General features: G+C 44.4%; 1 protein-coding gene across 5 annotated transcripts in view; it reads right to left on the bottom strand.

Moving 5' to 3' along the window:
- The window catches only part of PPP2R2B (protein phosphatase 2 regulatory subunit Bbeta), a 390,243-nt gene that overhangs the window by 80,200 nt on the left and 283,807 nt on the right, over positions 1 to 26,236 (bottom strand). For all 5 annotated transcript variants that reach the window (XM_084838723.1, XM_084838724.1, XM_084838721.1 and 2 more), the window contains one exon: positions 7,588 to 7,700. In XM_084838723.1, the coding sequence (XP_084694849.1) occupies positions 7,588 to 7,700 (113 nt within the window). The remainder of the gene's footprint in view (positions 1 to 7,587; positions 7,701 to 26,236) is intronic.

Genomic DNA, 26,236 nt, shown 5'->3' with positions numbered 1-26,236 from the left:
AGCTTTTAATTTTTATATGGTTTATATTATTATTGTTATTGCCATCTTGTATATTTTTACAGAAAGGTGGAATATAAATGCCTGAAACATACAAATAAAACAGGGGTGGGCAACGACCAGGAGCTGGGGGGCCGCACTGCTCTGCCTGGACCTCAGCTAACACTGCAGCCCTGCCCTGACACTGAATTTCTGCAACAGCGGGGCAAATGGGAGTCGCAAAAAAGGCCAAGGCCATATGAGGCCTGCAGGCTGCATGTTCTCCACTACCCCTGAAATAAAATGTATTATATCAATGTATTAATAATTAATTAATTAAATGTATTGTGGTTTGGATCCCGCCCCACAACACATACACACAAATGACGTTTTACTACATGGAAATATTATCTGTATGGGGAAAATTTATACACACACACACACACGCACGCACACGCAACCTAAGAATATAAGCAGAGTCATGCTGAATCAGATCAAATGTCCATCTAGCTCAGCATCCTGTTTCTAACAGTGGGCAACTTGATGACTTTGGGAAGCTTACAAACTCTGAGATATATTGGCTCTAAACATGGATGATCCATTTAGCTAATGGCTAGTAGCCATTGGTTGATAGGCCTATCATCCATGAATTTGTCTAATACTTAAAAAAAAGAAATATTCACCAAGATTAATGGTCATCACCATATCTTGTGGAAGAGAATTCCATAAGTTAATTATGCACTGAGTGGATTACTTTCTTTTGTCCGTCCTGAACCTGCTACCAATCAATTTCACAAGATAAACCAAAGCTGAAGGTTATAAAGAGGGTAATATATTTTTCTCTATCCACTTTCCCCACACCATTCATAATGGTGTAAACCTGTATCATGTACCTCACACACCTTTATACATGTTTCCCTGGGCTTGTCTACTTGGAGGTAAGTCTCCCTGAGTCCAATGGGACTTTCTCCCAGGTAACAGAGCAATCCTAACCTCCAGATCCGCTAGCTAGCAAGGGTTAGGATGGGGTGGACAATCTGCCCTGCTGGTGGGGGATGTGCCATAAATTAATATACAAGCATTATGCTATTGACTGCTTTATTTTGAATCGCTTTCCTTAAAAGAAATTAACACAGAATTTGCCTTTTTTACTGCTGCTGCATATAGAGCTGACATCATCAGTGAGTTATTTCAATATTTACCACAAGTATATGGTCATGAAACTGCTGTACTCATTGGTTTCCCAATCTGTGTACAGCAAAATAAACACTTGTTATTTCCCATTTGGTAACACACACCTTTTTGCTACACTAAATTATCTCCATATAGGAGGGAAAGACCTTGTCATGTTCAAAGCATCGCTAAGCGATTAAACTGAAATTAAGTTATAGCTAAATAAATGGATGTTGCTTTTGATAACAAAAAGCCACTAAAAATACTCAAAGTATGTGGAAACCTTTATTTACATTTAAGTCTTTGGGGAAAAGAGAGCTTTGCAACTAAATGGCTATCCTTGGGAAGAACAGGTAAGAGACTGTTGTAGTGAAGTGAGAGGTTTGTTTAAAAAAGCTCCCATGCTGTTCTTGATCTCTGTGGAAAATGAGTTCTCTGAAATGTTAGCACCTCCATAAGAAAAAGCAACAGCAGTGAAGTAGCTCAATAGACTTAAGTATCTATTTCTTTCTGTAAGCCACAGAACAGGAAAGCACAGTTTGCTTAACGAGACTGATCTTTTACTTGTACAGATTGATGACATTACTTGTGCCATATCATAAGAACTGTCAGATTTAGAATTTAGAAAGCACATTGCTTCTTGAAAGTGCTTTAATGGAGGGGTTTATGCATTCCCTTAAGGTTTCCTGCTACAAATATGAGGGAATTATAGCAACTTGCTATATGTCATATGTTAGGAGGGGAAATATGGACAGTAAACGTCAGTCTGATCATGTTGAAATTGTGCTATGTGCAAATGTATAAAATGCATTACTAAAGCTTTAAATTTCCAGAGAGGCGGTTATGTGAGTCTGCTGCAGAAAAACAACACTTAAAGACTAACACATTTATTATGGCATAAACTTTCATAAACTGCAGTCCACTTCATGAGATGTATAAAGTGTTCTCCTTAGTTAGCAGGTATCAACAAGTTCAATTCTGTCACCCATGGCTTGAATCGTGATAATGATTTCTTATACTACTTAGCAATGCTAGGATGTTTTTCTTATCATCAATTACTCCTTTTGTGAATGGTTACTGTGGTTATTTTGCACACATTTATACTTTAATGTAATTGTAACAGACTATATTTTTACATTTAATTTTCAATTTACCTTTCCCCCGCTCAACGCTCATATGTACTTGCCACCTGAGGTCAACACTTCATGCACCTGACTCTTTGTTTTTAAAACTTTAAAATGCCCCTCCAACAATAAAAATGCATATATCTATCTTCTCAAAACAGAACTTGGCATTAAACTATAGAAACATAAGAATAGCCTTTCTGAACCAGAGTAACAGTTCGTTCAATCTGTTGTTGAGAACAAGTGCTTCCACTTCCTCTGGCATCGATAGAATTTGCTCGCTCAGGTATTAAGGAGAATCCAGACAATGCTACATGCCAGCGCTTACCCTGTTGTCCTCCTGTCTTTTTACACTGCCTGCTTTGTGGCCATTTTTGGACTTTCAACACAATTGCAGCATCAGCCTTTCACATATAGACTGGCAGGAGGAGGTGTCAATGAGGAAGTTGGCAGCAAGATTGGTAAAGCCCTGCCTTTCTGTATTGCTTACCCCAGAACTTCCTGGTTGCGGTGCCAGGAGAAAAATACTGGCTTAAAAAATAAAAAGGAAGAGGAAAACTAAGATGAGAAGTTCAAGAACTCTGGCAGCATGAGTGCACAGCACAGCTACATCCCTTGATGGGCCAGGTGGGCCTTAGGTTGAAGGGAAGCCACTTAATTCCCTTCAGCCTAGAATCTAATGAGGGGAGGGAAATTGGCAGTATGCCTGTGTTGGCCCTAATTCCTTCCCTGCCCCATGCCGGGATCCTTTGAGCTGTTAGGGCAGGGATGTGGCCCTCCAGGTGTGTTGGCCTGCAACTCCCATCAGCCCTAGTCAGCACAGCCAGTGGTAAGGGATCATGGGAGTTATAGCCCAAAACACATGGAGGGCCACAAGTTGCCCACTCATGTGTTAGGGGGCCTGCCCACCATTTCCTTTTCCCCACCTGAAAATATTCTCATTCTCTCTCTCTCTCTCTCTCTCTCTCACACACACACACACACACACACACACACAGACACGAACACTGTAGCAGCAGAGTGCTCAGGTTTAGGGCTGAAACCCTCCAATATAGCCCAGGAAGGGCTTTTTGTTTAAAAAACAAAAACAAAAAACGGTCCCACATCTATTTCACAATAAACCACAACATGCAGTTGAGAATATCCACTCATATCAACTATAATTCCACCATAACTATACATACCAGGTATATATAAGATTGTGCCAAGCACAACAGGATCCATGGAGGCTCCAAAGTAATCTATGGAGGTGCATTCTTTTTACTCCATCCTTGCCCATTTCTGGACTGTGCTTTGTGACATGCCATTCCTTTCCATGTATCATTGCTCATGGTTCCCAGTGCAACATTAATGATACCTTGGATGTCATAAAGCTGTACTGGTCCAGCAGTCAGTGTGCTCCTTCTTTACTGGTGTAACAGCCAAAAAGATTGAGCCGTGAGAACTTTTCCCAATATATCACATTCGTTATTCAGGGAAAGTTCACCTTGGTCAGTGAGAGAGATCTTTTTGACAGTGATAAATCACTGAACTCATAGGCATGAAAAATCCCTGTACTCTATCGCTCAGTTTCTCTTCCAACTCTTTGACCTTCACAGGTCCCCAGACCTCCAGATAATGTAATGGCTGCTTTAAAAAGTGTTAAGAAAAGGTAAAGGTCATATAAGAAGAACCTAAAAGTATACCATGGTATGGTTGGGGGGGTAGGGGACCAAGAATTCCACTGACTGAAGTGTGTGTGTGTGTGTGTGTGTGTGTGTGTTTTGCCAATTCACTGAACAAGGTCACATCAAAATCCGCTTTTGTTACAGATTTCAAAGCTCAGTCCACAAGTATTAAATGCAAGAAGCTAATGATGACTCTAGTCTTGGGAAAAGGTGAAAGGCTTCATACCCTCATATTCTTCACCTTAGGAAGAACTTTGCTAACTTTAAACTTCACATGCTACAACCTAAAAACTATTAGTAGAAATGAAATGGTTAAATATCATTGATCAGGATAGCTGTAGGAGTGATACAGACATGATGAATATACCAATCTCAAGGTGGTAGCAGAGTGCAGTTTGGGGCTTCATGGGCAGCTGCCACATAGGAAGTTCTCAAACTGCTCTTGTACATGTACAGATTCTGGCCCACTTCGCACCTCAAGACAACCCGTGGATTGTTTAACCCATGGGCTTCTGGGGCTGCACAGGAGCAAGCATGTGTGCCGCCTGCTAACTGCTTCTGCTTTAGCTCACCATTTGTTGCCGAATTACAACCACCACCCACAGTTCCAGGTTCACACATCACACCAAACAACCCAGGAACAGACTGTTTTCTAAACCGAATGCAAAGACGAAGCGCCAAGTGGGCAGGAGGCTGTGCGCTCACTTGCTCCCACATGGCCCTGTTATGTGCAGACTGGGTCCCTGCAGATACAGTATTCATTCATAAGCTTGCTGTAGCCACAGTGAATCTTACCAGAGAAGACTTTTTGTGTTCTCCCTCGTTGGCCCATGAACCCAGAATAAAAAGCAGACAAAAAGGAGGAGGAGGAGGAGAAGGAGATTAGATTAGGTTGGCTTAGAGCAACCTAAGGACTATTTGAAAACACAACATGAAAATACAATCGTACAATGACAACCATCAGTAGTCATAGAATCATAGAATCATAGAATAGTAGGGTTGGAAGGGGCCTACAAGACCATCGAGTCCAACCCCCTGCTCAACGCAGGAATCCAAGGTAAGAATAGTTAAGGTAAAAATTATTATTATATTATTATGTATTTGTTTGTTTAAAACCAATATAGCGGGTACATCTAACTGATGTACTTGATGGCTTCAAGGCCTTCATTGGATTGCGGATTATGTCCCCTAAGACCCACCTCTTCCGCTCCACTACCCTTAATGGCATCCAAAGTTTGCTACCAAGGCAGTCGCCTCTCCTTGCCTCATGGTAGAGCAGCCTCTAGATGTATATACCACATCCTAAAAGACCGGGATCTAGGTTTCTAACTTACAAATATGTGAAACAGTGAAGGCTATCAAAATGCCGGTCTGCCCAACACCATCGCCACAGTATAATGCAATTCTTTCTCTTATTTTGACATTTAACACCCTCCCCCATGCTCAGTACATAGGCTGTCTGTCACAACAACTTACAAACTTTTAAAAATTCATTTAAAATGAACATTAAAAACAATTAACAGAATGGAGTGCAGTCAACCCGCTGCCTGCTGTGTACAAGTAAAAGGGTGTATGATTTCCTTCACATCCAATCAGGTCTCTTGCAGCAAGCCTGCACATGTTTACTCAGAAGTAAATCCCACGCTATTCAATGGGAGTTACTCCCATCTCAGTGTGCCTTAAAGTTTAAGGCACACAATTAAGTGAAGTTGTCTAGGAAGACCTCACTTCTGGGCACTGCAGGATTGGGTCAGTACAACAGTACCACTCAGGCTCAAACAGGCACCTCTGCAAAATGGAGAATCTGCACTTGGATCTAGACAAAACAAAGACGCTTTGGTACCTCTGTGCTGTGACCTTGCCTTTTACACACTATATCCATTTTCTCTAATGCATTAAGACACAGAGGAAGGCAGCCTTTGAGTAATATCCTTTTGACAGAGCTTTTAAGAGACACAAAACAAGATAATAGCAATAGTTGGCCCAGCTTTGCCTGTGTATACCAACATACCGTCTAGACATACAGGATCTTTGATAAATTATTTTAATGGGCTCTCTGAATGGCAGCAAACACAGATGTAGTAAAACAAAAACATTTTCTCAGCCTTGAACAATGTGCCTACTAGCAAGAAGGAACAATGCAATATGGAAACTATTTGTTTCCTAGTGAGAATTAATTAGCTGTCTGAGATTATTAAATGTCCTTGCTGGCCTGGTAGGCAATGAAACCAGAAGCTATAAAGTTGAGCCAGAGTCATCATAGCACCACATATAAAACTGTTCAAAATTAATATTGTACAATCATATTAATAAATGCTAGACAAATGGATAATACTAGACCAATCATTTTGTACAATATGACGTAATTGGACTAGGAAACACATCTCACAATAGTCTGAAAAAATGTAACTGCATTCTTTAAATGCCATGGTACACTTTCTAGTTCAAAGGTTTTTCTTCCAGTGGCAGTTAGACAATGTACAAAGGTTCTTTTGTGCGGAATATGTGCTTTGTGAACACTGAGACCCAAACCACCACTGATTAAGCTTCAAATCCTAATCAAACAAGTGCCCAGACCACAGCACACATGCTTCTCCACCATTCTTTAAACAGAAAAATAAAGCAGAGAAAAACAAAGCAACAGCTCCACTGACTGACTGACATGGAAAGGAAGTCATACAATACACAACAGTGTTATTCAGTTAACTCTAATGCACTTTGAATAAAGCAACAAAGATGACCGTGTGCTATCTTAATTACCCTGAATAAAGTGTGAATTGCTGCTAAAGCATTCTGAAGGGGCTCTTACCACTACATCGCCACATTATGCCAGAAGCTGGCAACCCAAACCAGCCACCCAACTGTCTTGAGTGGTTCTAGTGCCATAGCAACCAGATACCCCATCCCATTAGTTCTGCCATACTTTCTGTCTTGCTGAGCCAGGAACTACTGTTCCTTATGCATAACCTTTCCTCTGCTATGCATAGCCAAGCCTTTCTACAGCCAGAGTTGGAAGATGTTATTTTTTTTAATATATTACCACATTGCACACTTTGCTACATATACAGAATATCAATGTTGGAAAATATGAGTGTGTGAACTGCAGTGCAAGTGCTTTTCATACCATCAGTGCTCCAATCAGGGAGCCATTTCATGGAGATACTCTCCATGTAAGGAAACCGTTATGCATGAAACTACCTTTACTCAACCAATCAGGAACGATGGACAGTGATGTTCCACTTACTTCCAATTAGTTGGCCACCACGTCCAAATAGAAATAACCTCTGGTGGCTAGAACATGAGACTGAAGCTATCTGAGAATCCAAAACAGGCATGCTTGTTGCTATAAGCTTCACTGTGATTGCTAAATCTACCACAATCCAAAGAATTCACAGATGTTTTTGGAGGACTGCCTTAAGTAATAGCTATGTTCCTCATTATGGTGTCATCATACACTATTTTATGACTATGACATAGGCAATTAATAATTTGTTCATGCTACATCTACACAGTATGTAAAGAAACAGAGTTCTTCAGAGAGGAGTGCTGTTTTTTTCTGAAGAGCTAAAGTGTGATACATGCTGCTAGAATGTGTTAAATTCTACCTTTTTTGCAGAAAAAAAACAGGAAAGTCTTATGTGCCCTACCCGTAGTGTGGTAATTGTGGAGGGGTCTCGGAGCCGTCCATCTTCATCTTTGAGATTGTAGCCCTCTGGTCTTTTGTCTCGTTCACTGACTTTCCATAGTTTCACAGTTTTATCTGGAAGAGAACAGAGATACCAAATTGAAAAAATGTCTACAAGAAATTGAATATTATTGAATAATTATAAATTTATTATTAAATACGTTTTACTTACACAGCTCATATGTACACAGCTTTTTGTTATCATGTTACTTTATCATTGTTATTTTATAGATGGGAAATTGTGGCTGAAGGATAGTGACTTGTCCAGGGCCATCAAGAGAATCCATGGCTAAGGAAAAATAAAATCTCATACAAGGTATATATCCAGACCTCTGCCTACTGAACTACATTATCAGACTTAGCTTCCATAGAGTTGAAGGCCGGGGCCTCTGTGGGGAGGCAGAAGCAGCTTGTCTCCTTGCTTAGACCAATGATAAACCACACTTTTATGGGTCAAGGAATATCACTTGCACATTCTCCCCTCCAGTTGAGGAGGACAGCTAGCCTGGGGAAGGCAGACTTCCTTCCATATCCAGAGGATGAGGAGCTTCTCCCCTTAGCAGGGCTCCCAGTCTTTCTATGAGCCCAACCCCAAACAAACAAAAAACCAAAAGAACAGCATGCACACATGCATGTGTGCGTGCGTGCGCGCGCGTGCGCGCACACACACACACGGGTTTTAAGAGGGATTCCTCAGCTGAGCTATGCCTGGCTGAGCTTTACCTCAGCTCTCCAGCAGAGGTGAAGGAGGTTTCCTTTAGGACTCCTCCGCACTCCCATCCCTAGGCAACCCCAGTGGACAGCCCACGTATGTGTTTGAGTTGCTGGTGCACAATACGACATAAAGAACAGAAAAAGAAAAGGCCTCAGCCACCTTCCCTCCAGCCACTACTTTCACTCACACCAAGGCAAGCAACCACCTCCAACATTGCTTTGGAGTCCCCAAGAGGTAAGGGGGGAGCTCAGACAATTATCTTTTGAGAGGTGACATTTGACCACAGGTTTGTCAAGGCTCAACTTCTCCCTCATTCCTCACTGTCTCAGGAGAAGCTTCATCCCCATAAGGATAGATAGCTTTCTTCCTTCAGAGACTACAGATGTCACTCTCCACCACCCCATCCCTCTAAAAACAGACACAAGCATTCCTCTCCTTGCCACAGGTATAGGCGATGTAGCAAATCCAGAGACTACTGCTACTTGTGTGCAGCCATTCTAAGTCCAAATCCTGCTGCAGCAAACATACACTATCCCCCCAGGACTCTGTCAAGGGGGTGCAAGCCCTATGCTCCCCATGGAGAACAGAGGTATCCCATAAAAGGCTTAACCTTCCCATCCAAATCTTCCTTCCCTCTTTCCTACCTTCCCTCTAGTCCTTCACATAGCTCTAGAGGCTTCAGATCTCCCTCCCTGATTAGATCTGATGCTTCCCTGGGAAGAAGAAGAAATAAAGGAGACATATGTGAAGAGGAGAATGTGAGGGACAAACCTGCACAGGGCAGACATTTCCCCCAGGAGTGTTTTCCCAAGTTGATGGCCATTGCTGTGGAGATCCTCCATGTTGAGCCAACAGAAGAACCTCCACAGCCACCAGCCTCTCAGTTTAAACCAACAGGGACTGCTTTGGTCATCCCTGCCTCTCTTCCTTCAGCTCCACCTGTCCCATTTCCAGCCAGTTTTTATGATATTCACCACAATGAATGGCAAAGGCCCTCTAAATCAAAGCTCCATGACAGGTTTTGTGGTAAGTTCTGTTTCCTACCACTCTAAATGCAGATGCTCTGGTGACTGCTTTAACATTAAAAGCACTTATTTCCCTCAGAATCAGACAAACTTCCCATAGACGAGCATGACAGAAAGGCTGAGGCAGCTCTGCATAGGGTGTTTGATGCTTCTGTGATCAACAGCATTCTTGTCATCCTCAGTGGTTTGCCAGAGCATCCTGTACTAAGAAAAAATGAAGCAAGCAAGCTCCCAGAGAGCGAGCGACCAGAGTGAGCGGGCAGGGGGAGCAAACAGGAGTTGGCCAGGGGAGTTCAGCAGGGGAGGTCAAGGAGGAGGCCCCTAACATTTTTTTTTCTTTTTTAACTAACTTTTTTCCCATTTGTCTTATAACACACACTTCCACACTAGTGGGACTCTGCTTTTAACCTCTACTGAGCAGAGGAGCAAGCACAGGCTAGTCTAGAAAAATCACAAAGCTAGACACAAAAAGGGAAAAGTGGCTATGGAAGGACAAGACTGTCCAGTGGTGGTGACCTGCAAGGTTTGTGCAATGTTTGTTTTCTTGCCTGAGAACAACATGGCCTACACCTGCAACAAGTGCAAGTTGATCACGCTGCTGGAAGAAAAGGTAAGTGGACCAGAGCGGCGACTGTCGACCCTCCAGGGAATAAGAGAACACGAAGAGTTCTTGGACAGAATCGGGGAACTACAGCAGCAAAGGGAAGACCAGAAGCTTGAAGAGCAACAGCAAGATGAGGCAGAAGTGGGAAATGCTGAGGTGAAGAAAAATGGAGTAGAGGATACTCCTTGGAAAAGGGTGACAGTTAGGAGAAGAAGAACTAGACGCCACTCTGCACCAGTGGAAGCAGTGGAGCTGTGGAACCGATTCCAGGTATTTGCGGATGAGACTGGAGGACAGCCTGCAGAGGAAGAATCACAGGAGAACCTACATGAGAGTGAGCAAGAGGCTGAAGGTCAGTCAAACAGAGGCGATGAAACCCAGGCCTACAACAAGAACAAGAGAAGAGGGGTAGTAGTGGGAGACTCCTTGCTGCGTGGGATCGAGACCCAAGTATGTTGCAAAGACCCGTGGACTCGCCAGGTATGTTGTCTCCCAGGAGGACAGATTAGGGACGCGACTGAAAGGTTGCCTGCACTCATAAGCCCACTGACAGGTATGCCTTTCTTCTCATCCATGTGGGAACAAATGATATTGCGAAGTGGAGCTACGAAGAAATCATGTCAGACTTTGAAGCTTTGGGAAGGAAACTCAAAAACTTTGGGGCCCAGATAGTTTTCTCATCCATCCTTCCAGTAGTGAGAAGAGGGATAGAAAGGGAACGAAAAATACTCCGGGTGAATGACTGGCTACAAAGGCGGTGCCGACAAGAGAGACTTGGATTCTGGGACCACGGGCTATACTTCCTGGAAGATGGGCTGTTGGCAAGGGATGTGTTGCATCTCACAAAGGATGGGAAGAATGTGTTTGGCCAGAGCATGAAGAATTTCATCAGGAGGGCTTTAAACTGAATCCTACGGGGAAGGGAGATGTAAAGTTGGGGGTAACAATGGACGAAGGCTCATGCACTGCAACGGAGAGAACAGCTCTAATAGCACCCAATAATAGTCTTCAGACACATGTAGGAAGAAAGCAAGACTATGAAGCACTATACTTCACTATATTCGATGACTATACACTAATGCCCAGAGTATGGGAAACAAACAGAACGAACTTGAACTCTTAATACAAGAGGGAAATTATGACCTGATAGGTATAACTGAGACTTGGTGGGATGACTCTCATGACTGGAATACAGCAATTAAAGGATATAACTTGTTCAAAAAGAACAGGAGGAACAGAAAGGGAGGTGGGGTTGCACTATATGTTAAAAATACATATCTCTGCACAGAAATACAGGAGGAGGAGCTTGGTAGCCCCATCGAGAGCATCTGGATCAAAATAAATGGAGCAAACAATAAAAGGAGCCTGGTGGTCAGAGTCTACTACCAGCCACAGAATCAAGAAGACAAGGATTAAACTTTTGAAAAGCAAATAGCCAATGTTTTAAGGAAGCATGATGTAGTAGTAATGGGGGACTTCAATTTCCCCGATATTTGTTGGGAGACATATTCTGCAAAACATGGCCCCTCCAGGAAATTCCTGACTTGTGTGGAGGATAAGTTCCTCCCACAGAAAGTAGAGGAAGAAACTAGAGGATCAGCTATCCTTGATTTGATCCTAACCAACAGAGACGGCTGAGTGGATAAAGTAGCAGTTACAGGAACTCTGGGGGAAAGCGACCATGTTGTACTTCAGTTCTTGGTTCTAAGGGAAGCAAAAGCCGAGTGTAGTCAAACGCATACCCTGGATTTTAGGAAAGCTGATTTTAATAAACTCAGAACAATGATCAGTAAGGTCCCATGGCAAGCGACGCTAATGAGAAAAGGAGTCCAAGATGGGTGGGAGCTTTTTAAAAAGGAAATTCTCAAGGCACAATTACAAACCATTCCAACAAGAAGAAAAGGTGGAAGACAACAGAAGAAGCCAATGTGGCTTCACAAAAAGCTTAGAGATGACCTGAAAACAAAAAAGGACACATATAGGAAGTGGAAAGAAGGCCAAGTAACAAAGGAAGAATACAGGCAGGCAGCACAGAATTGCAGGGATGGCGTCAGGAAGGCTAAAGCTGAGAATGAGCTGAGGTTAGCAAGGGATGCTAAAAACAACAAAAAGGCTTTCTTCAGCTACGTGCATACTAAAAGGCAGAGGAAAGAAACGGTTGTTCAGCTATTAAATAAGGATGGCAAAATGATAACAGATGACAAAGAAAAGGCAGAGGTGCTCAATTCCTACTTTGGCTCAGTCTTCTCCCAAAAGAGGGTCTACGACCCCCCCGGTAAAGGCACTTAGAAGAAATGGAGTAGCACTCATAGTCAACAAAAGGGTGGGAAAAGCAGTACTGGGGTACAATCTGAAAAATGATAGAATGATCTCAGTACGAATCCAAGGCAAACCATTCAACATCACAGTAACTCAAGTCTATGCCCCAACCACTGAGGCCGAAGAAGCTGAGGTTGATCGGTTCTATGAAGACCTACAACACCTTCTAGAACTAACACCAAAAAAAGATGTCCTCTTCATCATAGGGGATTGGAATGCTAAAGTAGGAAGTCAAGAAATCACCGGGATAACAGGCAGGCATGGCCTTGGTGTACAAAATGAAGCAGGACAAAAGCTAATAGAGTTTTGCCAAGAGAACATGCTGATCATAGCAAACACTCTTTTCCAACAGCACAAGAGGCGACTCTACACATGGATGTCACCAGATGGTCAATATCGAAATCAGATTGATTATGTCCTTTGCAGCCAAAGATGGAGAAGCTCCATACAGTCAGTAAAAACAAGACCTGGAGCTGACTGTGGCTCAGATCATGAGCTGCTTCTTGCAAAATTTCGGCTTAAATTGAAGAACGTCGGGAAAACCACTAAACCGTTCAGGTATGACCTCAGTCATATCCCTTCTGAATATACAGTGGAGGTGAGGAATAGATTTCAGGGATTAGACCTGATAGACAGAGTGCCTGAGGAACTATGGACGGAGGTCCGTAACATTGTTCAGGAGGCAGCAACGAAATCCGTCCCAAAGAAAAAGAAATGCAAGAAAGCCAAGTGGTTGTCTGATGAGGCTTTACAAGTAGCTCACAAAAGAAGGGAAGCGAAAAGCAAGGGAGAAAGGGGAAGATATACCCAACTGAATGCAGAGTTCCAGAGAATAGCAAGGAGAGACAAGAAGGCCTTCTTAAATGAACAATGCAAAGAAATCGAGGAAAACAACAGAATGGGGAAGACTAGAGATCTCTTCAAGAAAATCAGAGATCTCAAGGGAACGTTTTGTGCAAAGACAGGCATGATAAAGGACAAAGAAGGCAGGGACCTAACAGAAGCAGATGAGATTAAGAAGAGGTGGCAAGAATACACAGAAGAACTATACAGGAAAGATCTGAATGTCCCTGATAGCCATGATAGTGCGGTCACTGAACTTGAGCCGGACATCCTAAAGAGTGAAGTCAAGTGGGCCTTAGGAAGCATTAGTAACAACAAAGCTAGCGGAGATGACAGTATTCCAGCCGAGCTATTTAAAATCCTAAAAGATGATGCTGTTAAAGTGCTGCATTCAATATGCCAACAAGTCTGGAACACTCAACAGTGGCCACAAGACTGGAAAAGGTCAGTTTACATTCCAATTCCAAAGAAGGGCAACGCCAAAGAGTGTTCAAACTACCGCACAATTGCGCTCATTTCACATGCCAGCAAGGTGATGCTCAAAATCCTACAAGCTAGGCTTCAGCAGTATGCGAACCGAGAACTACCGGAAGTACAAGCTGGGTTTAGAAGAGGCAGAGGAACTAGAGATCAAATCGCCAACATTCGCTGCATCATGGAGAAAGCAAGAGAATTCCAGAAAAACGTCTATTTCTGCTTCATTGACTACGCTAAAGCCTTTGATTGTGTGGATCACAACAAACTGTGGCAAATTCTGAAAGTGATGGGAATACCAGACCACCTTACCCGTCTCCTGAGAAACCTGTACGAGGGTCAAGAAGCAACAGTAAGAACCAGACATGGAACAACCGATTGGTTCAAAATAGGGAAAGGAGTACGACAAGGCTGCATATTGTCACCCTGCTTATTTAACTTATATGCAGAGTACATCATGAGAAATGCCGGGTTGGATGAATCAGAGGTCGGAATTAAGATTGCCGGGAGAATTATCAACAACCTCCGATATGCAGACGATACCACCCTAATGGCAGAAAGCGAAGAGGATCTCAAGAGCCTCTTGTTGAGGGTGAAAGAGGAGAGTGCAAAAGCTGGTTTGAAACTCAACATTAAAAAAACGAAGATCATGGCATCTGGCCCTATCACTTCCTGGCATATAGAAGGGGAAGAAATGGAAGCAGTGACAGATTTTACTTTCTTGGGCTCCAAGATCACCGCAGACGGTGACTGTAGCCATGAAATTAAAAGACGCTTGCTCCTTGGGAGGAAAGCTATGGCCAACCTAGACGGCATAGTAAGAAGCAGAGACATCACCTTGCCCACAAAGGTCCGTCTAATCAAAGCTATGGTTTTCCCAGTAGTAATGTATGGCTGTGAGAGCTGGACTATAAGGAAGGCTGAGCGCCGAAGAATTGATGCTTTCGAACTGTGGTGCTGGAGAAGACTCTTACGAGTCCCCTGGACTGCAAGGAGGTCAAATCAGTCCATCCTAAAGGAAATCAACCCTGAGTGCTCATTGGAAGGACAGATAATGAAGCTGAAGCTCCAATATTTTGGCCACCTAATGCGAAGAGAAAACTCCCTGGAAAAGACCCTGATGCTGGGAAAGACTGAAGGCAAAAGGAGAAGGGGACGGCAGAGGATGAGATGGCTAGATAGCATCACGGATGCAATGAATATGAACTTGAGCACGCTCCGGGAGACAGCGCAGGACAGGAAGGCCTGGCGTGCTATGGTCCATGGGGTCATGAAGAGTCGGACACGACTGAACGACTGAACAACAACAACAACAACAGGCTGAAGGGGCAGGATTGCAGCTTGAGATCGATAGGCATATGGTCAAGGAACACCTAATTACTTTGAATGAGTTCAAATATCCAGGGCCAGATGAACTGCATCCTAGAATAATAAAGGAACTGGCAGAAGAACTCTCAGAACCGCTGTCTATTCTCTTTGAGCAATCATGGAGGACGGGTGAAGTGCCAGATGACTGGAGGAGGGCTAATGTTGTCCCTATCTTCAAAAAAGGGTAAAAAGGAGGAACCTGGGAACTACAGACCAGTCAGTCTGACATCAATCCCTGGGAAAATTCTGCAGCAGATGATAAAGCAATCCATCTGTAAGCACCTGGAAAACAATGCAGTGATTACTCGAAGCCAACATGGATTTGTCAAGAACAAGTCCTGCCAGACTAATCTGATCTCATTTTTTGATCAAGTAACCATCTCTTGTGGACCGTGGGAATGCTGTAGATGTAATATACCTCGACTTCAGCAAAGCTTTCGACAAAGTGCCCCATGATATCCTGATGAGCAAACTAGCTCAAAGTGGGCTAGATGAAACAACGATCCTGTGGATCCACAGTTGGCTACAGAATCGGACTCAAAGAGTGCTTATCAGTGGGACCTTCTCAAACTGGGGAGAGGTAACAAGTGGGGTACCGCAGGGCTCAGTCCTGGGCCCAGTGCTCTTCAACATTTTTATTAATGACTTGGAGGAGGAGGTGCAGGGAATGCTGATCAAATTTGCAGATGACACAAAATTGGGTGGGATAGCTAATACTTTGGAAGACAGAAACAACATTCAAAGTGATCTTGATAGACTGGAGCACTGGGCAGGTAACAACAGAATGACATTTAATAGGGATAAATGCCAAGTTCTGCACCTAGGAAAAAGAAACCAAATGCACAGTGACAAGATGGGGGATACGTGGCTCAACAACACTGCAAGTGAGAAGGATCTTGGAATTGTTGTCGATCACAAGCTGAATATGAGCTAACAATGTGATGTGGCTGAAAAAAAGGCAAATGCTATTTTGGGCTGCATTAATAGAAGCATAGGTTCCAAATCCCGGGAAGTACTAGTTCCCCTCTATTCAGCACTGGTTAGGCCTCATCTGGAGTACTGTGTCCAGTTCTGGGCACCACACTTTAAGAAGGATGCAGACGAACTGGGGAGGGTTCAGAGGAGGGCAACAAAGATGATCCGGGGACTGGAAACCAAGCCCTTTGAGGAGAGACTGAAAGAACTGGGCATGTTTAGCCTTGAGAAGAGAAGACTGAGGGGAGATATAATAGCGCTCTTCAAGTACTTGAAAGGTTGCCACAGATAGGAAGGCCAGGATCTCTTCTTGATCATCCCAGAGTGCAGGACACGGAATAATGGGCTCAAGTGACAGGAAGCCAGATTCCAGCTGAACATCAGGAAAAACATCCTGACTGTTAGAGCAATACAACAATGGAAACAATTACCCAGGGAGGTGGTGGGCTCTCCCACACCGGAGGCGTTCAAGACGAGGCTGGACAGCCATCTGTCAGGGATGCTCTGACTTGGATTCCTGCATTGAGCAGGGGGTTGGACTCGATGGCCTTGTAGGCCCCTCCCAACCCTACTATTCTATGATTCTATGATTCTAAGCTCTCCAAAGCAATTCTTTATGTATGTATTATTCACAGGGACAAAGTAATCCTTCACCCTGAGTCTGGTTTCAAACAAAGATAAATTCAGCTTTTCACAAGAGCTGATCCTACCTTCATTTTGCCCCTATTCTATTTCTTCCCCAGAGAGAAAACAGCACATACCTGATGTATGTAGGGCACACAAGTTCTACAGTGATGGAATTAAATAGATTCAGCAGCTCATATCTGTTTCATATAAAAAAATATCAGCCCTGGGTAGGAAAGTCTCCACAGCGTTTTTGGCTAGATGGCTGCAGGAATGCATAGTTCAGGCCTACATGTCCGGCAACCTTCCTGTTCCTGAGGGGGCATCCTTGTCCATGCAGTTAGGGGTAAGGCTGCAACAGAGGCTTTTGGGGAAAGGCCTCCACTAGAGGAAAAGTGCTGACAGGACATATGGTCATCTGTGCTTCAGCAAGTACTATAAAATAGATTTCTTTGCCTCATCAAAGGCAATCTTTGAATGAGGAGATCTCCAATGGGAGCTGCAGGCATAGGACGAGCCAGTATTTGGGGAAGTTGCTGGCTTTGAATTCCTACCCAGGGCTGTATGGCTGTCCTCCTCCTCTTTAGGGGAAGAACTGAAATTCTGCTTTTACCTGTGAATTTTTGTTCTTCTCAAGGGAAGGAGGACAGTAGGTCTGCCTTACATTGTTTTGGATCCTCCTTCACCTGTTTATTGCCTGCATTTTATGGCTGGTGAATTCAGGAGGGTGGTATGTGTTAAGATGAGTTCCTTTTGACTCTCCTCCACTCTCACTACTTATCCTTGTTCTTTATCTAACCCCCTCTGTGCTAACCTGTAAGTGGGTTATACTGTTATGTCATTGACATATTTGTCATCTCAAAACATTACTAGCTGACGTTCGAGGAACAGCCACAACTTGTCCTAGGCCTTGCTCATCCTTTCTGTTATTTTTGCTATTTGAGGACCTTTGACGTCAGACGTTACATCTATGGACTAAGAGGAGACGACCCTCCTCCTCTGGATATGAAATTCGAAGTCTGCTCTTTCCCAGCCCTAAGCTAGCCATCTCCCTTCCCTTGCAAACAGAAATTCACAGGTTAGAACAGAATTTCCATTTCTGGCTCTGGCCTGTTGGCATGAAGAGGCTTCCTTGGCTAGTGCAGCTGGTCTCCCTCAGCCAGAGCTGAGTGGTGGCACACAGACGGAATCCCTGTCTGACATCCCTCAGGACATTGGTTCAAGCCCTGGGCAGAATTCCTGATACACACTGATTCCCATCTGAACACTGAAGTGATCTTTCTGTCAAATGATAAGTGGTATTAATGACGGCTTAAGTGAAAGGTTTCTGAACCTGTGTGTGATAAGTAATTAGGATATTCTAAACTTCTCAAAGATGTGGAAAGGCTTAAAATGAGAACCTTCTACTTAATGAAAAAAATAACCAATTGTGGGCATTTTTCTCACCTTTGTCCCTTACCTATCTTTCCCCCCCACTGTTAAAATAATTCATACAAGGTATGAATTATTTCATTTACTGTTAAAATAATTCATACAAGGTAGAAGTTTTCTTCCTGAGTATTTAAACATAACTAGCTATCCAAGAAACTTTGCTGACTTTTGAGACTGATTAGCCCAAATGGAAGTTTTTAAGTATTTACACTTTGATACAACAATGGTGATCTGAACTCACTGCACATGCAGTTCTCTAGGTAGGGGGTCTTAGTGGCGTGAAGCATTTGATCTTATTTCAACGTAGGAATAAAAATGCTCTTGCGTACTTCTTGTTAAAAGGGACAGTTACAAGAAACTCATCTCAGGTCTCCTACAGACCTAGATGCCAGTTATTCTTGCCAGTTGGCAAAAGGAAGAACCTTCATGTTTGCTCAGTCTACTTATCATGTCTCTGAATATTTCAAACAGATTTTGAAACCACAAAGCTAAATTCCACTGTCTGTGTGCAAAAGGCTGCTTATTGTAAGCTAAAGCTGAACAACCCGCACATTGCATATGTCAAGCTAAATTAATTCTGCTTTGGTCCAGGATGAGGGAACAGCTTAGACAAGAAAACTAGCATGCAATATCCCATAAAAGCAATTTAAGAGTTACATGAGAGCTAACTGCTTTAGCTGAGCTTTGATTGCAACAGATTACATTGCAAGTGGAAAGGGTGACAAAGTACAACCCAGAAAGGAGCCCAATCATGTCTGTAATTTACTCAAAAGTCAGTTTCAACTGCCTCCTCCCAGTGAAAGGAATAAAACCTGACATTTTATCATTGACCGTGAATCCGTGCTAAATTCCACAATTGCCAGCTTGCCTGGCAGGTGGATATTTCCATTGGCTTCATCATTTGCTGTCATCCCATTTATCGTGTGCCATGAAGTCCTTTAGGGAAAAAACCTCAGGAACATGTGGCTTTTATTCTGAATAATGGTGTTTTCTTTTCCCCCTCCTGGAGGGTGTTCTATCAGCAGTTTGTCATTGCTCCCACCAGCCTTTAAAGACAATCTTATTCATCTTCATTCTATCCGCACCCACCCCCACTCCCATTTCTGGAAACTCTAGTTGACTCCCGTTAGTTTTGTTATATCAAGTCATTTTGATTTAAGGGGCCTTCCACATATTTTGCTATTTTGGAAATAATGTAAGAATATTTGGAGGCAAATGGTAGTGGGGCGGCCGGAAATCTGAATCATTTTGAGGTCTTTCTAGCATATGAAAACACTTTCCGGACTAGAAAGATAATACCCCTGTTAATCAAAAAACTATTTCAAAACTCAATTAACAGAACATTAGGCTACATAATTAATCTTCATTGTGTTTCAGTGAGTCTTCCCCTCAAATGAGTTTAATAACTCTCAGAATTTTATTACAATGATCAATAGGGTAAATTCTGTAACACAAAGTAAGTTGACTATGAAAGATAATTAGACCCTCCTTTTTCCCCTGTAGTAATTAAGTCACATCCATCTTATGGCGTCATTCATCCTAGTAACATCACTGGATCCTCATGATATTTATCTGAACATAACAGGAAGCATAAGCTTAACACAAGTGAAAACTTAAACAAATTAGGAATACTTCTGCCTGTTCCATTATATCAGAGGAGTGTAATTCTTTCATAGTCTCCCTAGTACCGTCATGATGAGGCTAAAATTTCAGGCTCCCTGGTATTTATTTTATTTTATTTATTTACAATATTTATATACCGCTCCTCATCAGAAGATTTCGGAGCGGTGAACAACATGATAAAGAATAAAACAATGGTTAAAAGAGTTAAAACATTTTTTTAAAAAAGACAAATCCCAACGAAGTGGAGTTCAACAACCATGGCTGGTCATACAAGGCAGGCCTCTTGAAAGAACAATGTCTTCAGGAGGCGCCGGAAGGAACACAATATTAGCGCCTGCCTGACCTCCAAAGGCAGGGAATTCCACAGGAAGGGGGCCACCACACTGAAGGCTCTTCTCCTGGTGGACTCCAACCGGGCCATAGGTCCATGTGGAACCACCAGGAACATGCCCTCTGATGACCTCAGTGACTGGGCAGGTTGGTAAAGAAGCAGGGGCTCTCTCAGGTATCCTGGTCCCAAGTTGTTTAGGGCTTTGTACACTAGTACTAATACCTTAAACCTGGCCCAGTAGCGAATAGGTAGCCAGTGCAGTTCCCTCAGCAAAGGAGTTACACGCTGAAAAGGGGAAGCTCCCGACAATAGCCGAGCTGCTGCATTCTGCACTAGCTCCAGCTTCCGGACCAGCCTTAAGGGCAGCCCCACATAGAGCACATTGCAGTAATCCAGTCTTGAGGTTACTAACGCCTGTACCACCGTGGTCAAGCTATCCCTGTCCAGGAGAGGCCATAGCTGGCGAACCAGCCAAAGCTGGTAAAAGGCACTCCGAGCCGCCGCAACCACTTGGGCCTCCAGCAACAATGATGGATCTAGGAGTACCCCCAGACTACAGACCTGATCTTTCAGAGGGAGTGCAACCCCATCCAGAACAGGCAATGAGCCTATCTCCCGGACCCGGGAATCACTCACCCACAGGGCTTCCGTCTTGCCAGGATTCAGCTTCAGTTTATTGGCCCTCATCCAGCCCATTACTGAGTCTAGGCAGTGATTCAGGACTTGCACAGCCTCTCCTGATTCAGATGTCACAGGGAGATAGAGCTGTGTGTCATCAGCATACTGATGGCATTTAGCTCCAAATCCCCTAATAACCGCTCCCAGTGGCTTCACATAGATGTTAAACAACATTGGGGACAGGATGGTACCCTGCGGCACCCCACAGCTCAATTGCCAAGGGGCTGAGGAATAGTCACCCAATGTTACTCTCTGAAATCGGCCCCGTAGGTAGGACTGGAACCACCATAGCACAGTGCCTCCAATACCCATCCCACGGAGTCGACCCAGGAGGATATCATGGTCAATGGTATCAAAAGCTGATGAGAGATCGAGCAGAATTAACAGGGTTGCACTCCCCCTGTCCCTTTCTCGATGAAGGTCATCCATCAGGGCGACCAAGGCTGATTCAGTCCCGTAACCAGAGCGAAACAAAGACCGAAATGGGTCTAGATAATCAGTATCCTCCAAGAGTGCCTGCAATTGGTTCACCACAACCCTCTCAAGTACCTTCCCTAGAAAAGGGGTATTTGCGACTCGGCGGTAGGTGTCTAATACCATTGGGTCCATGGTGGGCTTCTTCAGGAGTGGCCACACTACTGCCTCTTTAAGGACAGCAGGGACCACCCCTTCCCGTAGGGAAGCATTTATCACTCCCTGGACCCACCCAGTCATACCCCTTCGGCTAGCTTTTATTAGCCAGGAGGGACAGGGATCAAGAGGGCATGTGGTCGGTCGCATTACTGCAAGCATCTTGTCCACATCATCAGACTGTAACAACTGGAACTGATCCCACAAAATCGGGCAGATGGTGGCATCAGACACCTTGACTGGTACTGCACCAACAACAGCATCAAGATTGCTGCTGAGACAAGCGATTTTGTCCTCAAAGTACGATGTAAAAAGGTCACAGTGGGTCCTGGACGGGGCCAGGGCCCTATTTACTGGGGAGGATGTTAACAACTGCCGGACCACCTGGAAAAGCTCCCCTGGATGGCTACTTGAGGACGCAATGGAGGCAGCAAAATAAACCTTCTTTGCTGCCCGCACTGCCACGCAATAGGCACGATTATGCATTCTAGAGCATGCTTAGTCGTCTTCACTTCAAGTCTTGCGCCATTGGCGCTCCAGCCGACGTCCAGCCTGTTTCATTGACCGCAGCTCCCCAGTATACCAGGGAGCAGAACGGGCTCCACAGTGCGGACAGGGCACTCAGATGTGATCATGTTGATGGCCCTTCACATCTTACTGTTCCACAGTGAGGCTAGGGCCTTGGCTGGATCACCAGCCCTCTCCACTGGAAAATCCCCAAGAGCATTCAGAAATCCATTGGATTCCATCAGTCTCCTAGGGCGGAATAGGTCCCCCACCCACTCGGGAGGAGAGTAATGCCGTAAGTTCAAATCTCACCAGGAAATGGTCTGACCATGACAATAGGGTTACTTGGAGCCTCCCAATCTTCAGACTACCCATCTCACAAGTTGGAGCAAAAACCAAATCTAGGGTGTGCCCTGCTTCATGTGTTGGGCCGATGACATACTGTGACAGCCCCATGGTTGTCATGGAGGCCATGAAGTCCTGAGATGGAACTCCGGAGACAGCCTCAGCATGGAAGTTGAAGTCACCCAAACCACCGTCCTGGGTTCCTCCAACACCACACTTGCGACTGCCTCCACCAGCTCAGTCAGGGAGGATGCTGGGCAGCAGGGTGGGCAGTACACCAGCAGCATCCCCAATCTGTCTCTATGACCCAACACCAGGTGCAACTCCTCAAGGCCCACTCCAAGGTGGAGTGGTCTCCTGGTGATAGAGATGGAAGTTCTATGAACCACGGCAACTCCCCCACCCCAGCCCTCCAACCTATGTTGGTGCTGCACTGAGTACCCAGGTGGGCAGAGCTGAGTCAGGTTGACTCCACCCAGCTCACCCAGCCAAGTCTCAGTGATACACGCCATGTGGGCCCTCTCATCCACGATTAAATTGTGAATGAGTGTGGTCTTATTGCAGACTGATCTGGCATTAAATAGCAGCACCGCGAGACAGGAGGGCACAGTGGAAGAGCTACCAGCTACATGAGAGCTAGAGGAGGGGGGTAGAAGGGGAACAGTGTATAAACACCTGTGGCCCATTCTACTTTGATGTCCCAACCCCCTCCTCCTGCCGTATCTCCTTCTGCCCCAAGTCACTGGAATAGTGGTGCCTCCTCCATGGGTCCCCACATTAGAGTCTCCTAGGCACATCCTTACCGCCGTAAAATACCCACACACTCTCCACAGCTACCCACCATTCAAATATACAATCAATCATTCAACTCATACACTCCATTCATCCAACGATCACACCCAACCAAACTAATACAGTCACAGTTTGGAACTGTGGTTGTAACCAGCCACTGGTCACAGTTAGGACATCAGGATATCTAGGCACACTTACTTAAATAGCCTCAGCTTGGCCCTGATGTTGTATAGAAGGTTCTTTGGGAAATTGAGATAGAGTGTCCACATTCACACAGATTTACTTAAATTTTACAAATAAGGACTAAAACAAAGACATAAACTAAATGCATTTATTAAAGAAAGATAAAGTTTAACAGACATGCAAATCTTCAGCCAAGCAAAGCTAAGACATACTCACAGAGCCTGCAGCTGTATGCCCACCACTCACTCCTGTACTTTACTAGCAAGGGGTAAAGGGACTCTCTCCTTCTCCAAGCATGACTGGGGAGTCACTGAGGCCTAAGTGATAGGCTCAGAGTAACATCTCAGGTTCAGGGTGAAAGAAGAAAGACTCAGATCTCTTCTGTGTACTGACTTAAATACCCTCTCAAATTGGGAACCTCCTTCCTAATACATATTGTAAAATCTTTACATCTATTGGTTCATGTAATCTTTTAGGTCATCCTATTCCCAGGAAATCTATCCTTCTCCCAAAGTTCCTTCTTATCCTTGATGTTTATTGTTTACTCCTTTCTGAGCTCTAGTTCTCTTTTTATGTGGTCAACAACTCCTTTGTCTTCTCTTTATTTCCTTACAGGGGAATCCCGAACCACAACATGTTCTTTTCTATGACCTCTTACCCATTATCTAGTTCCCTTATAAGGATACAGATCGTTGGAAGGTTATCCAGACATCTCCTATCCATTTCTATATGGCATCTAGCAAGCTTCTAATACAGTAGATTTTGCTCCTCTACTTGCCTCATTACACATTAAATCATTACCCCCAACACAAGCACCATCTCTTACCCCTTAAATTCCCCTGTGCCCAAAAGCTTCCCTTCCCCATACTCCACAATATCTCTCTATTAAATGAAAAAAAAAAAAAAACCAAGGGGCAAAAATTCTTACAGTAGAGGCAGGGAAAAGCTTACTGATGGTAAAGCAGAGAGCTAGAGGAGGATGAGGGGTGAATACTGTTTTGCTGCAAACACCTGACGCTGCTGGTAAAAAGCTATTTCAAAGTTGGTGTAGACCCACAGACTCAGTCTTCCAAACAAACCTACGTTTTATCTAAACAAAGGCTCTCTTCACACCTGAGTTTTTTAGCAGGATGGTTCTTCTTTAATCACTGGTTTTCATGGGAGCTTTAGATGATGCCTCTGCTCTCCTGCTGCTATCTCACAACTTTCCTTCCCTCTTCCCATGTTATCTGAGAATGGGGAAAACCCAGCATTTTTTGTGCTTTCAAATGAAATCATCATTTCCCCCCTGTGTATTTCCTCTTTAGCACTTAGTCCCGCTTTGTGTGGGCGTGTGCTAGGGGGTGTTATTGGGCGGTGTTGTCAGGATTCCTTTAGCCCCCACTTTATTTCAATGCTGAAGAGAAACACAGACGAGAGGCTTCCGTCTACAGCTTTTAATCCATTACTTCACAGGGTCATACAGATGCAAATTCTCAGTGACTCTCAGTCTACAAAGGAATGCCTTCAGGGGAATTCAAAAGGAAGTTAAGAGAGTTGTCCACCATTTGAAGAGCAAGGCAGTCTCACTAGCCTAATTTAAGTGGGGGAGGAACCTCTCTCTCATGAGACTTCTGAGTGCAGCTTCTCATGCAAGGCCAATCGGGTAGACCATTTTCTCTCTTCGCTCTGTGCCTGCACCTGGCATCTATTAAATCAGACTCTCCAAACCCCTCCCTCCTGCTGTTTGCTGTCTCTCACAGGGGTGTGTGAAGAGGAACCCTCATCCTCAGCCAGCTGGGCGTTTGTAACCTGAGAAGCCGGCCCAGTCCTGTCTGGACTGGCCTGGGAAAATACCTCCCCCATGTCTGGCAGTTCTCCTTCAGAATCTGAACTGCTATCCCACTTCCTGTGTTCAGAAACAACCCTGACAGGTGTTGAATAACATTGTCATGACAACAAATTGGTGGGAAGGTCACTGACAGCTTCAGGTGACCATTTCTGCCTCTCTCCCATTCCACTACGGGCTCTGAGATCCCCTTGAACACAGCAATGCTTACTTCTGAGTAAACCTATTGGCTGTAAGTCTTTTCTTTCCTGGGAGTAAATGCCATTGAAATCTGTGTTGCTTGCTTCTGAGTAGGCATGCACAGGAGTGCACTGTAAGTCTACTTAGAGTAGCAGTCTTAAGATCTCCCATTCCCTTCAATGCATTTACTTTGAACCTCCCCCTCCCGTTGACTTCACTGACTGCTTCTTCTCCCTTTTGCTCACCAGACTGATGGACTTTTTTCCTCCCAGAGTGGATGGGAGGGTCTCCCTTCTCAGCCATGCAGGAGAAAGGCTTGACAGTTAGGGTATTCTAATGGTATTAGAATTGGTATTAAAAGTGCCTTTTCTCCTCCCCTGAATAAATTCATCATGCAGAGCTTGGAATTGTCATTTTTTAATAGTTTCCTTTTGTGGTGTGGGGTTGTTTTAGATAAGGCAGTAATGCTGAGGTGGTCTTCCATAGTACTCCCTCCCACCTAGCCGGCCACTATCTCTTCTCCTAGCCCACCTTGCAGGGTCGTTGGGAAGCCAGAATAAGGGGGAAGAGCAACAACAGCGCGGGGGGGGGGAGCAAGCTGGGTCTAATGAAGAAGGTTCCCCCCTTGAACTGGTCACCTGGGCGGGGGGGCTGCTAGGCATGGCTTGGTGCATTGACTGTATACAAGTCTGTTTGTGGATTTCTTACTTCTGTAGTTGGGAACCAGGAAATTGGTATACCCTTCAAACTCAGTAGTGCAAGCAATTTGCAAGCAATACTGCATTTAATTCCATCACACACTGACATGTTTAGCAGAGGACCAGCAACCTTGGGGAAGCCACCAAGAAGACTCTCTCTCCCTTGGAGGAAAGAGGGGACCAGCTCCCATAGCCCCCTATCCAGATCACTAGAAGGGCTTCCACATTCCCTCCTGCTGTGGAGGAGTGGAGGGATGGGGCAGAGCCATCAATCATGTTACAGGAACCAATGATCAGAGGAGGGGAGGGGGTATGGAGCCAGCAGCCCCCTTTTATCCTGATTGTTCCATGCAGCTCAGCCCAACCATGAAAAGATATAATGTGGAGGGATTATATGAGAGATGCCTGTATAGAGGGCCAGCGTAAATCCCGGAAAGG

Source organism: Heloderma suspectum, chromosome 2 (genome assembly GCF_057233095.1).
Source record: "Heloderma suspectum isolate Gila_16-S chromosome 2, 16-S_ref, whole genome shotgun sequence".
In the NCBI taxonomy this organism is placed as follows: Eukaryota; Metazoa; Chordata; class Lepidosauria; order Squamata; family Helodermatidae; genus Heloderma; species Heloderma suspectum.
This window is presented reverse-complemented; position numbering and strand designations above follow the sequence as displayed.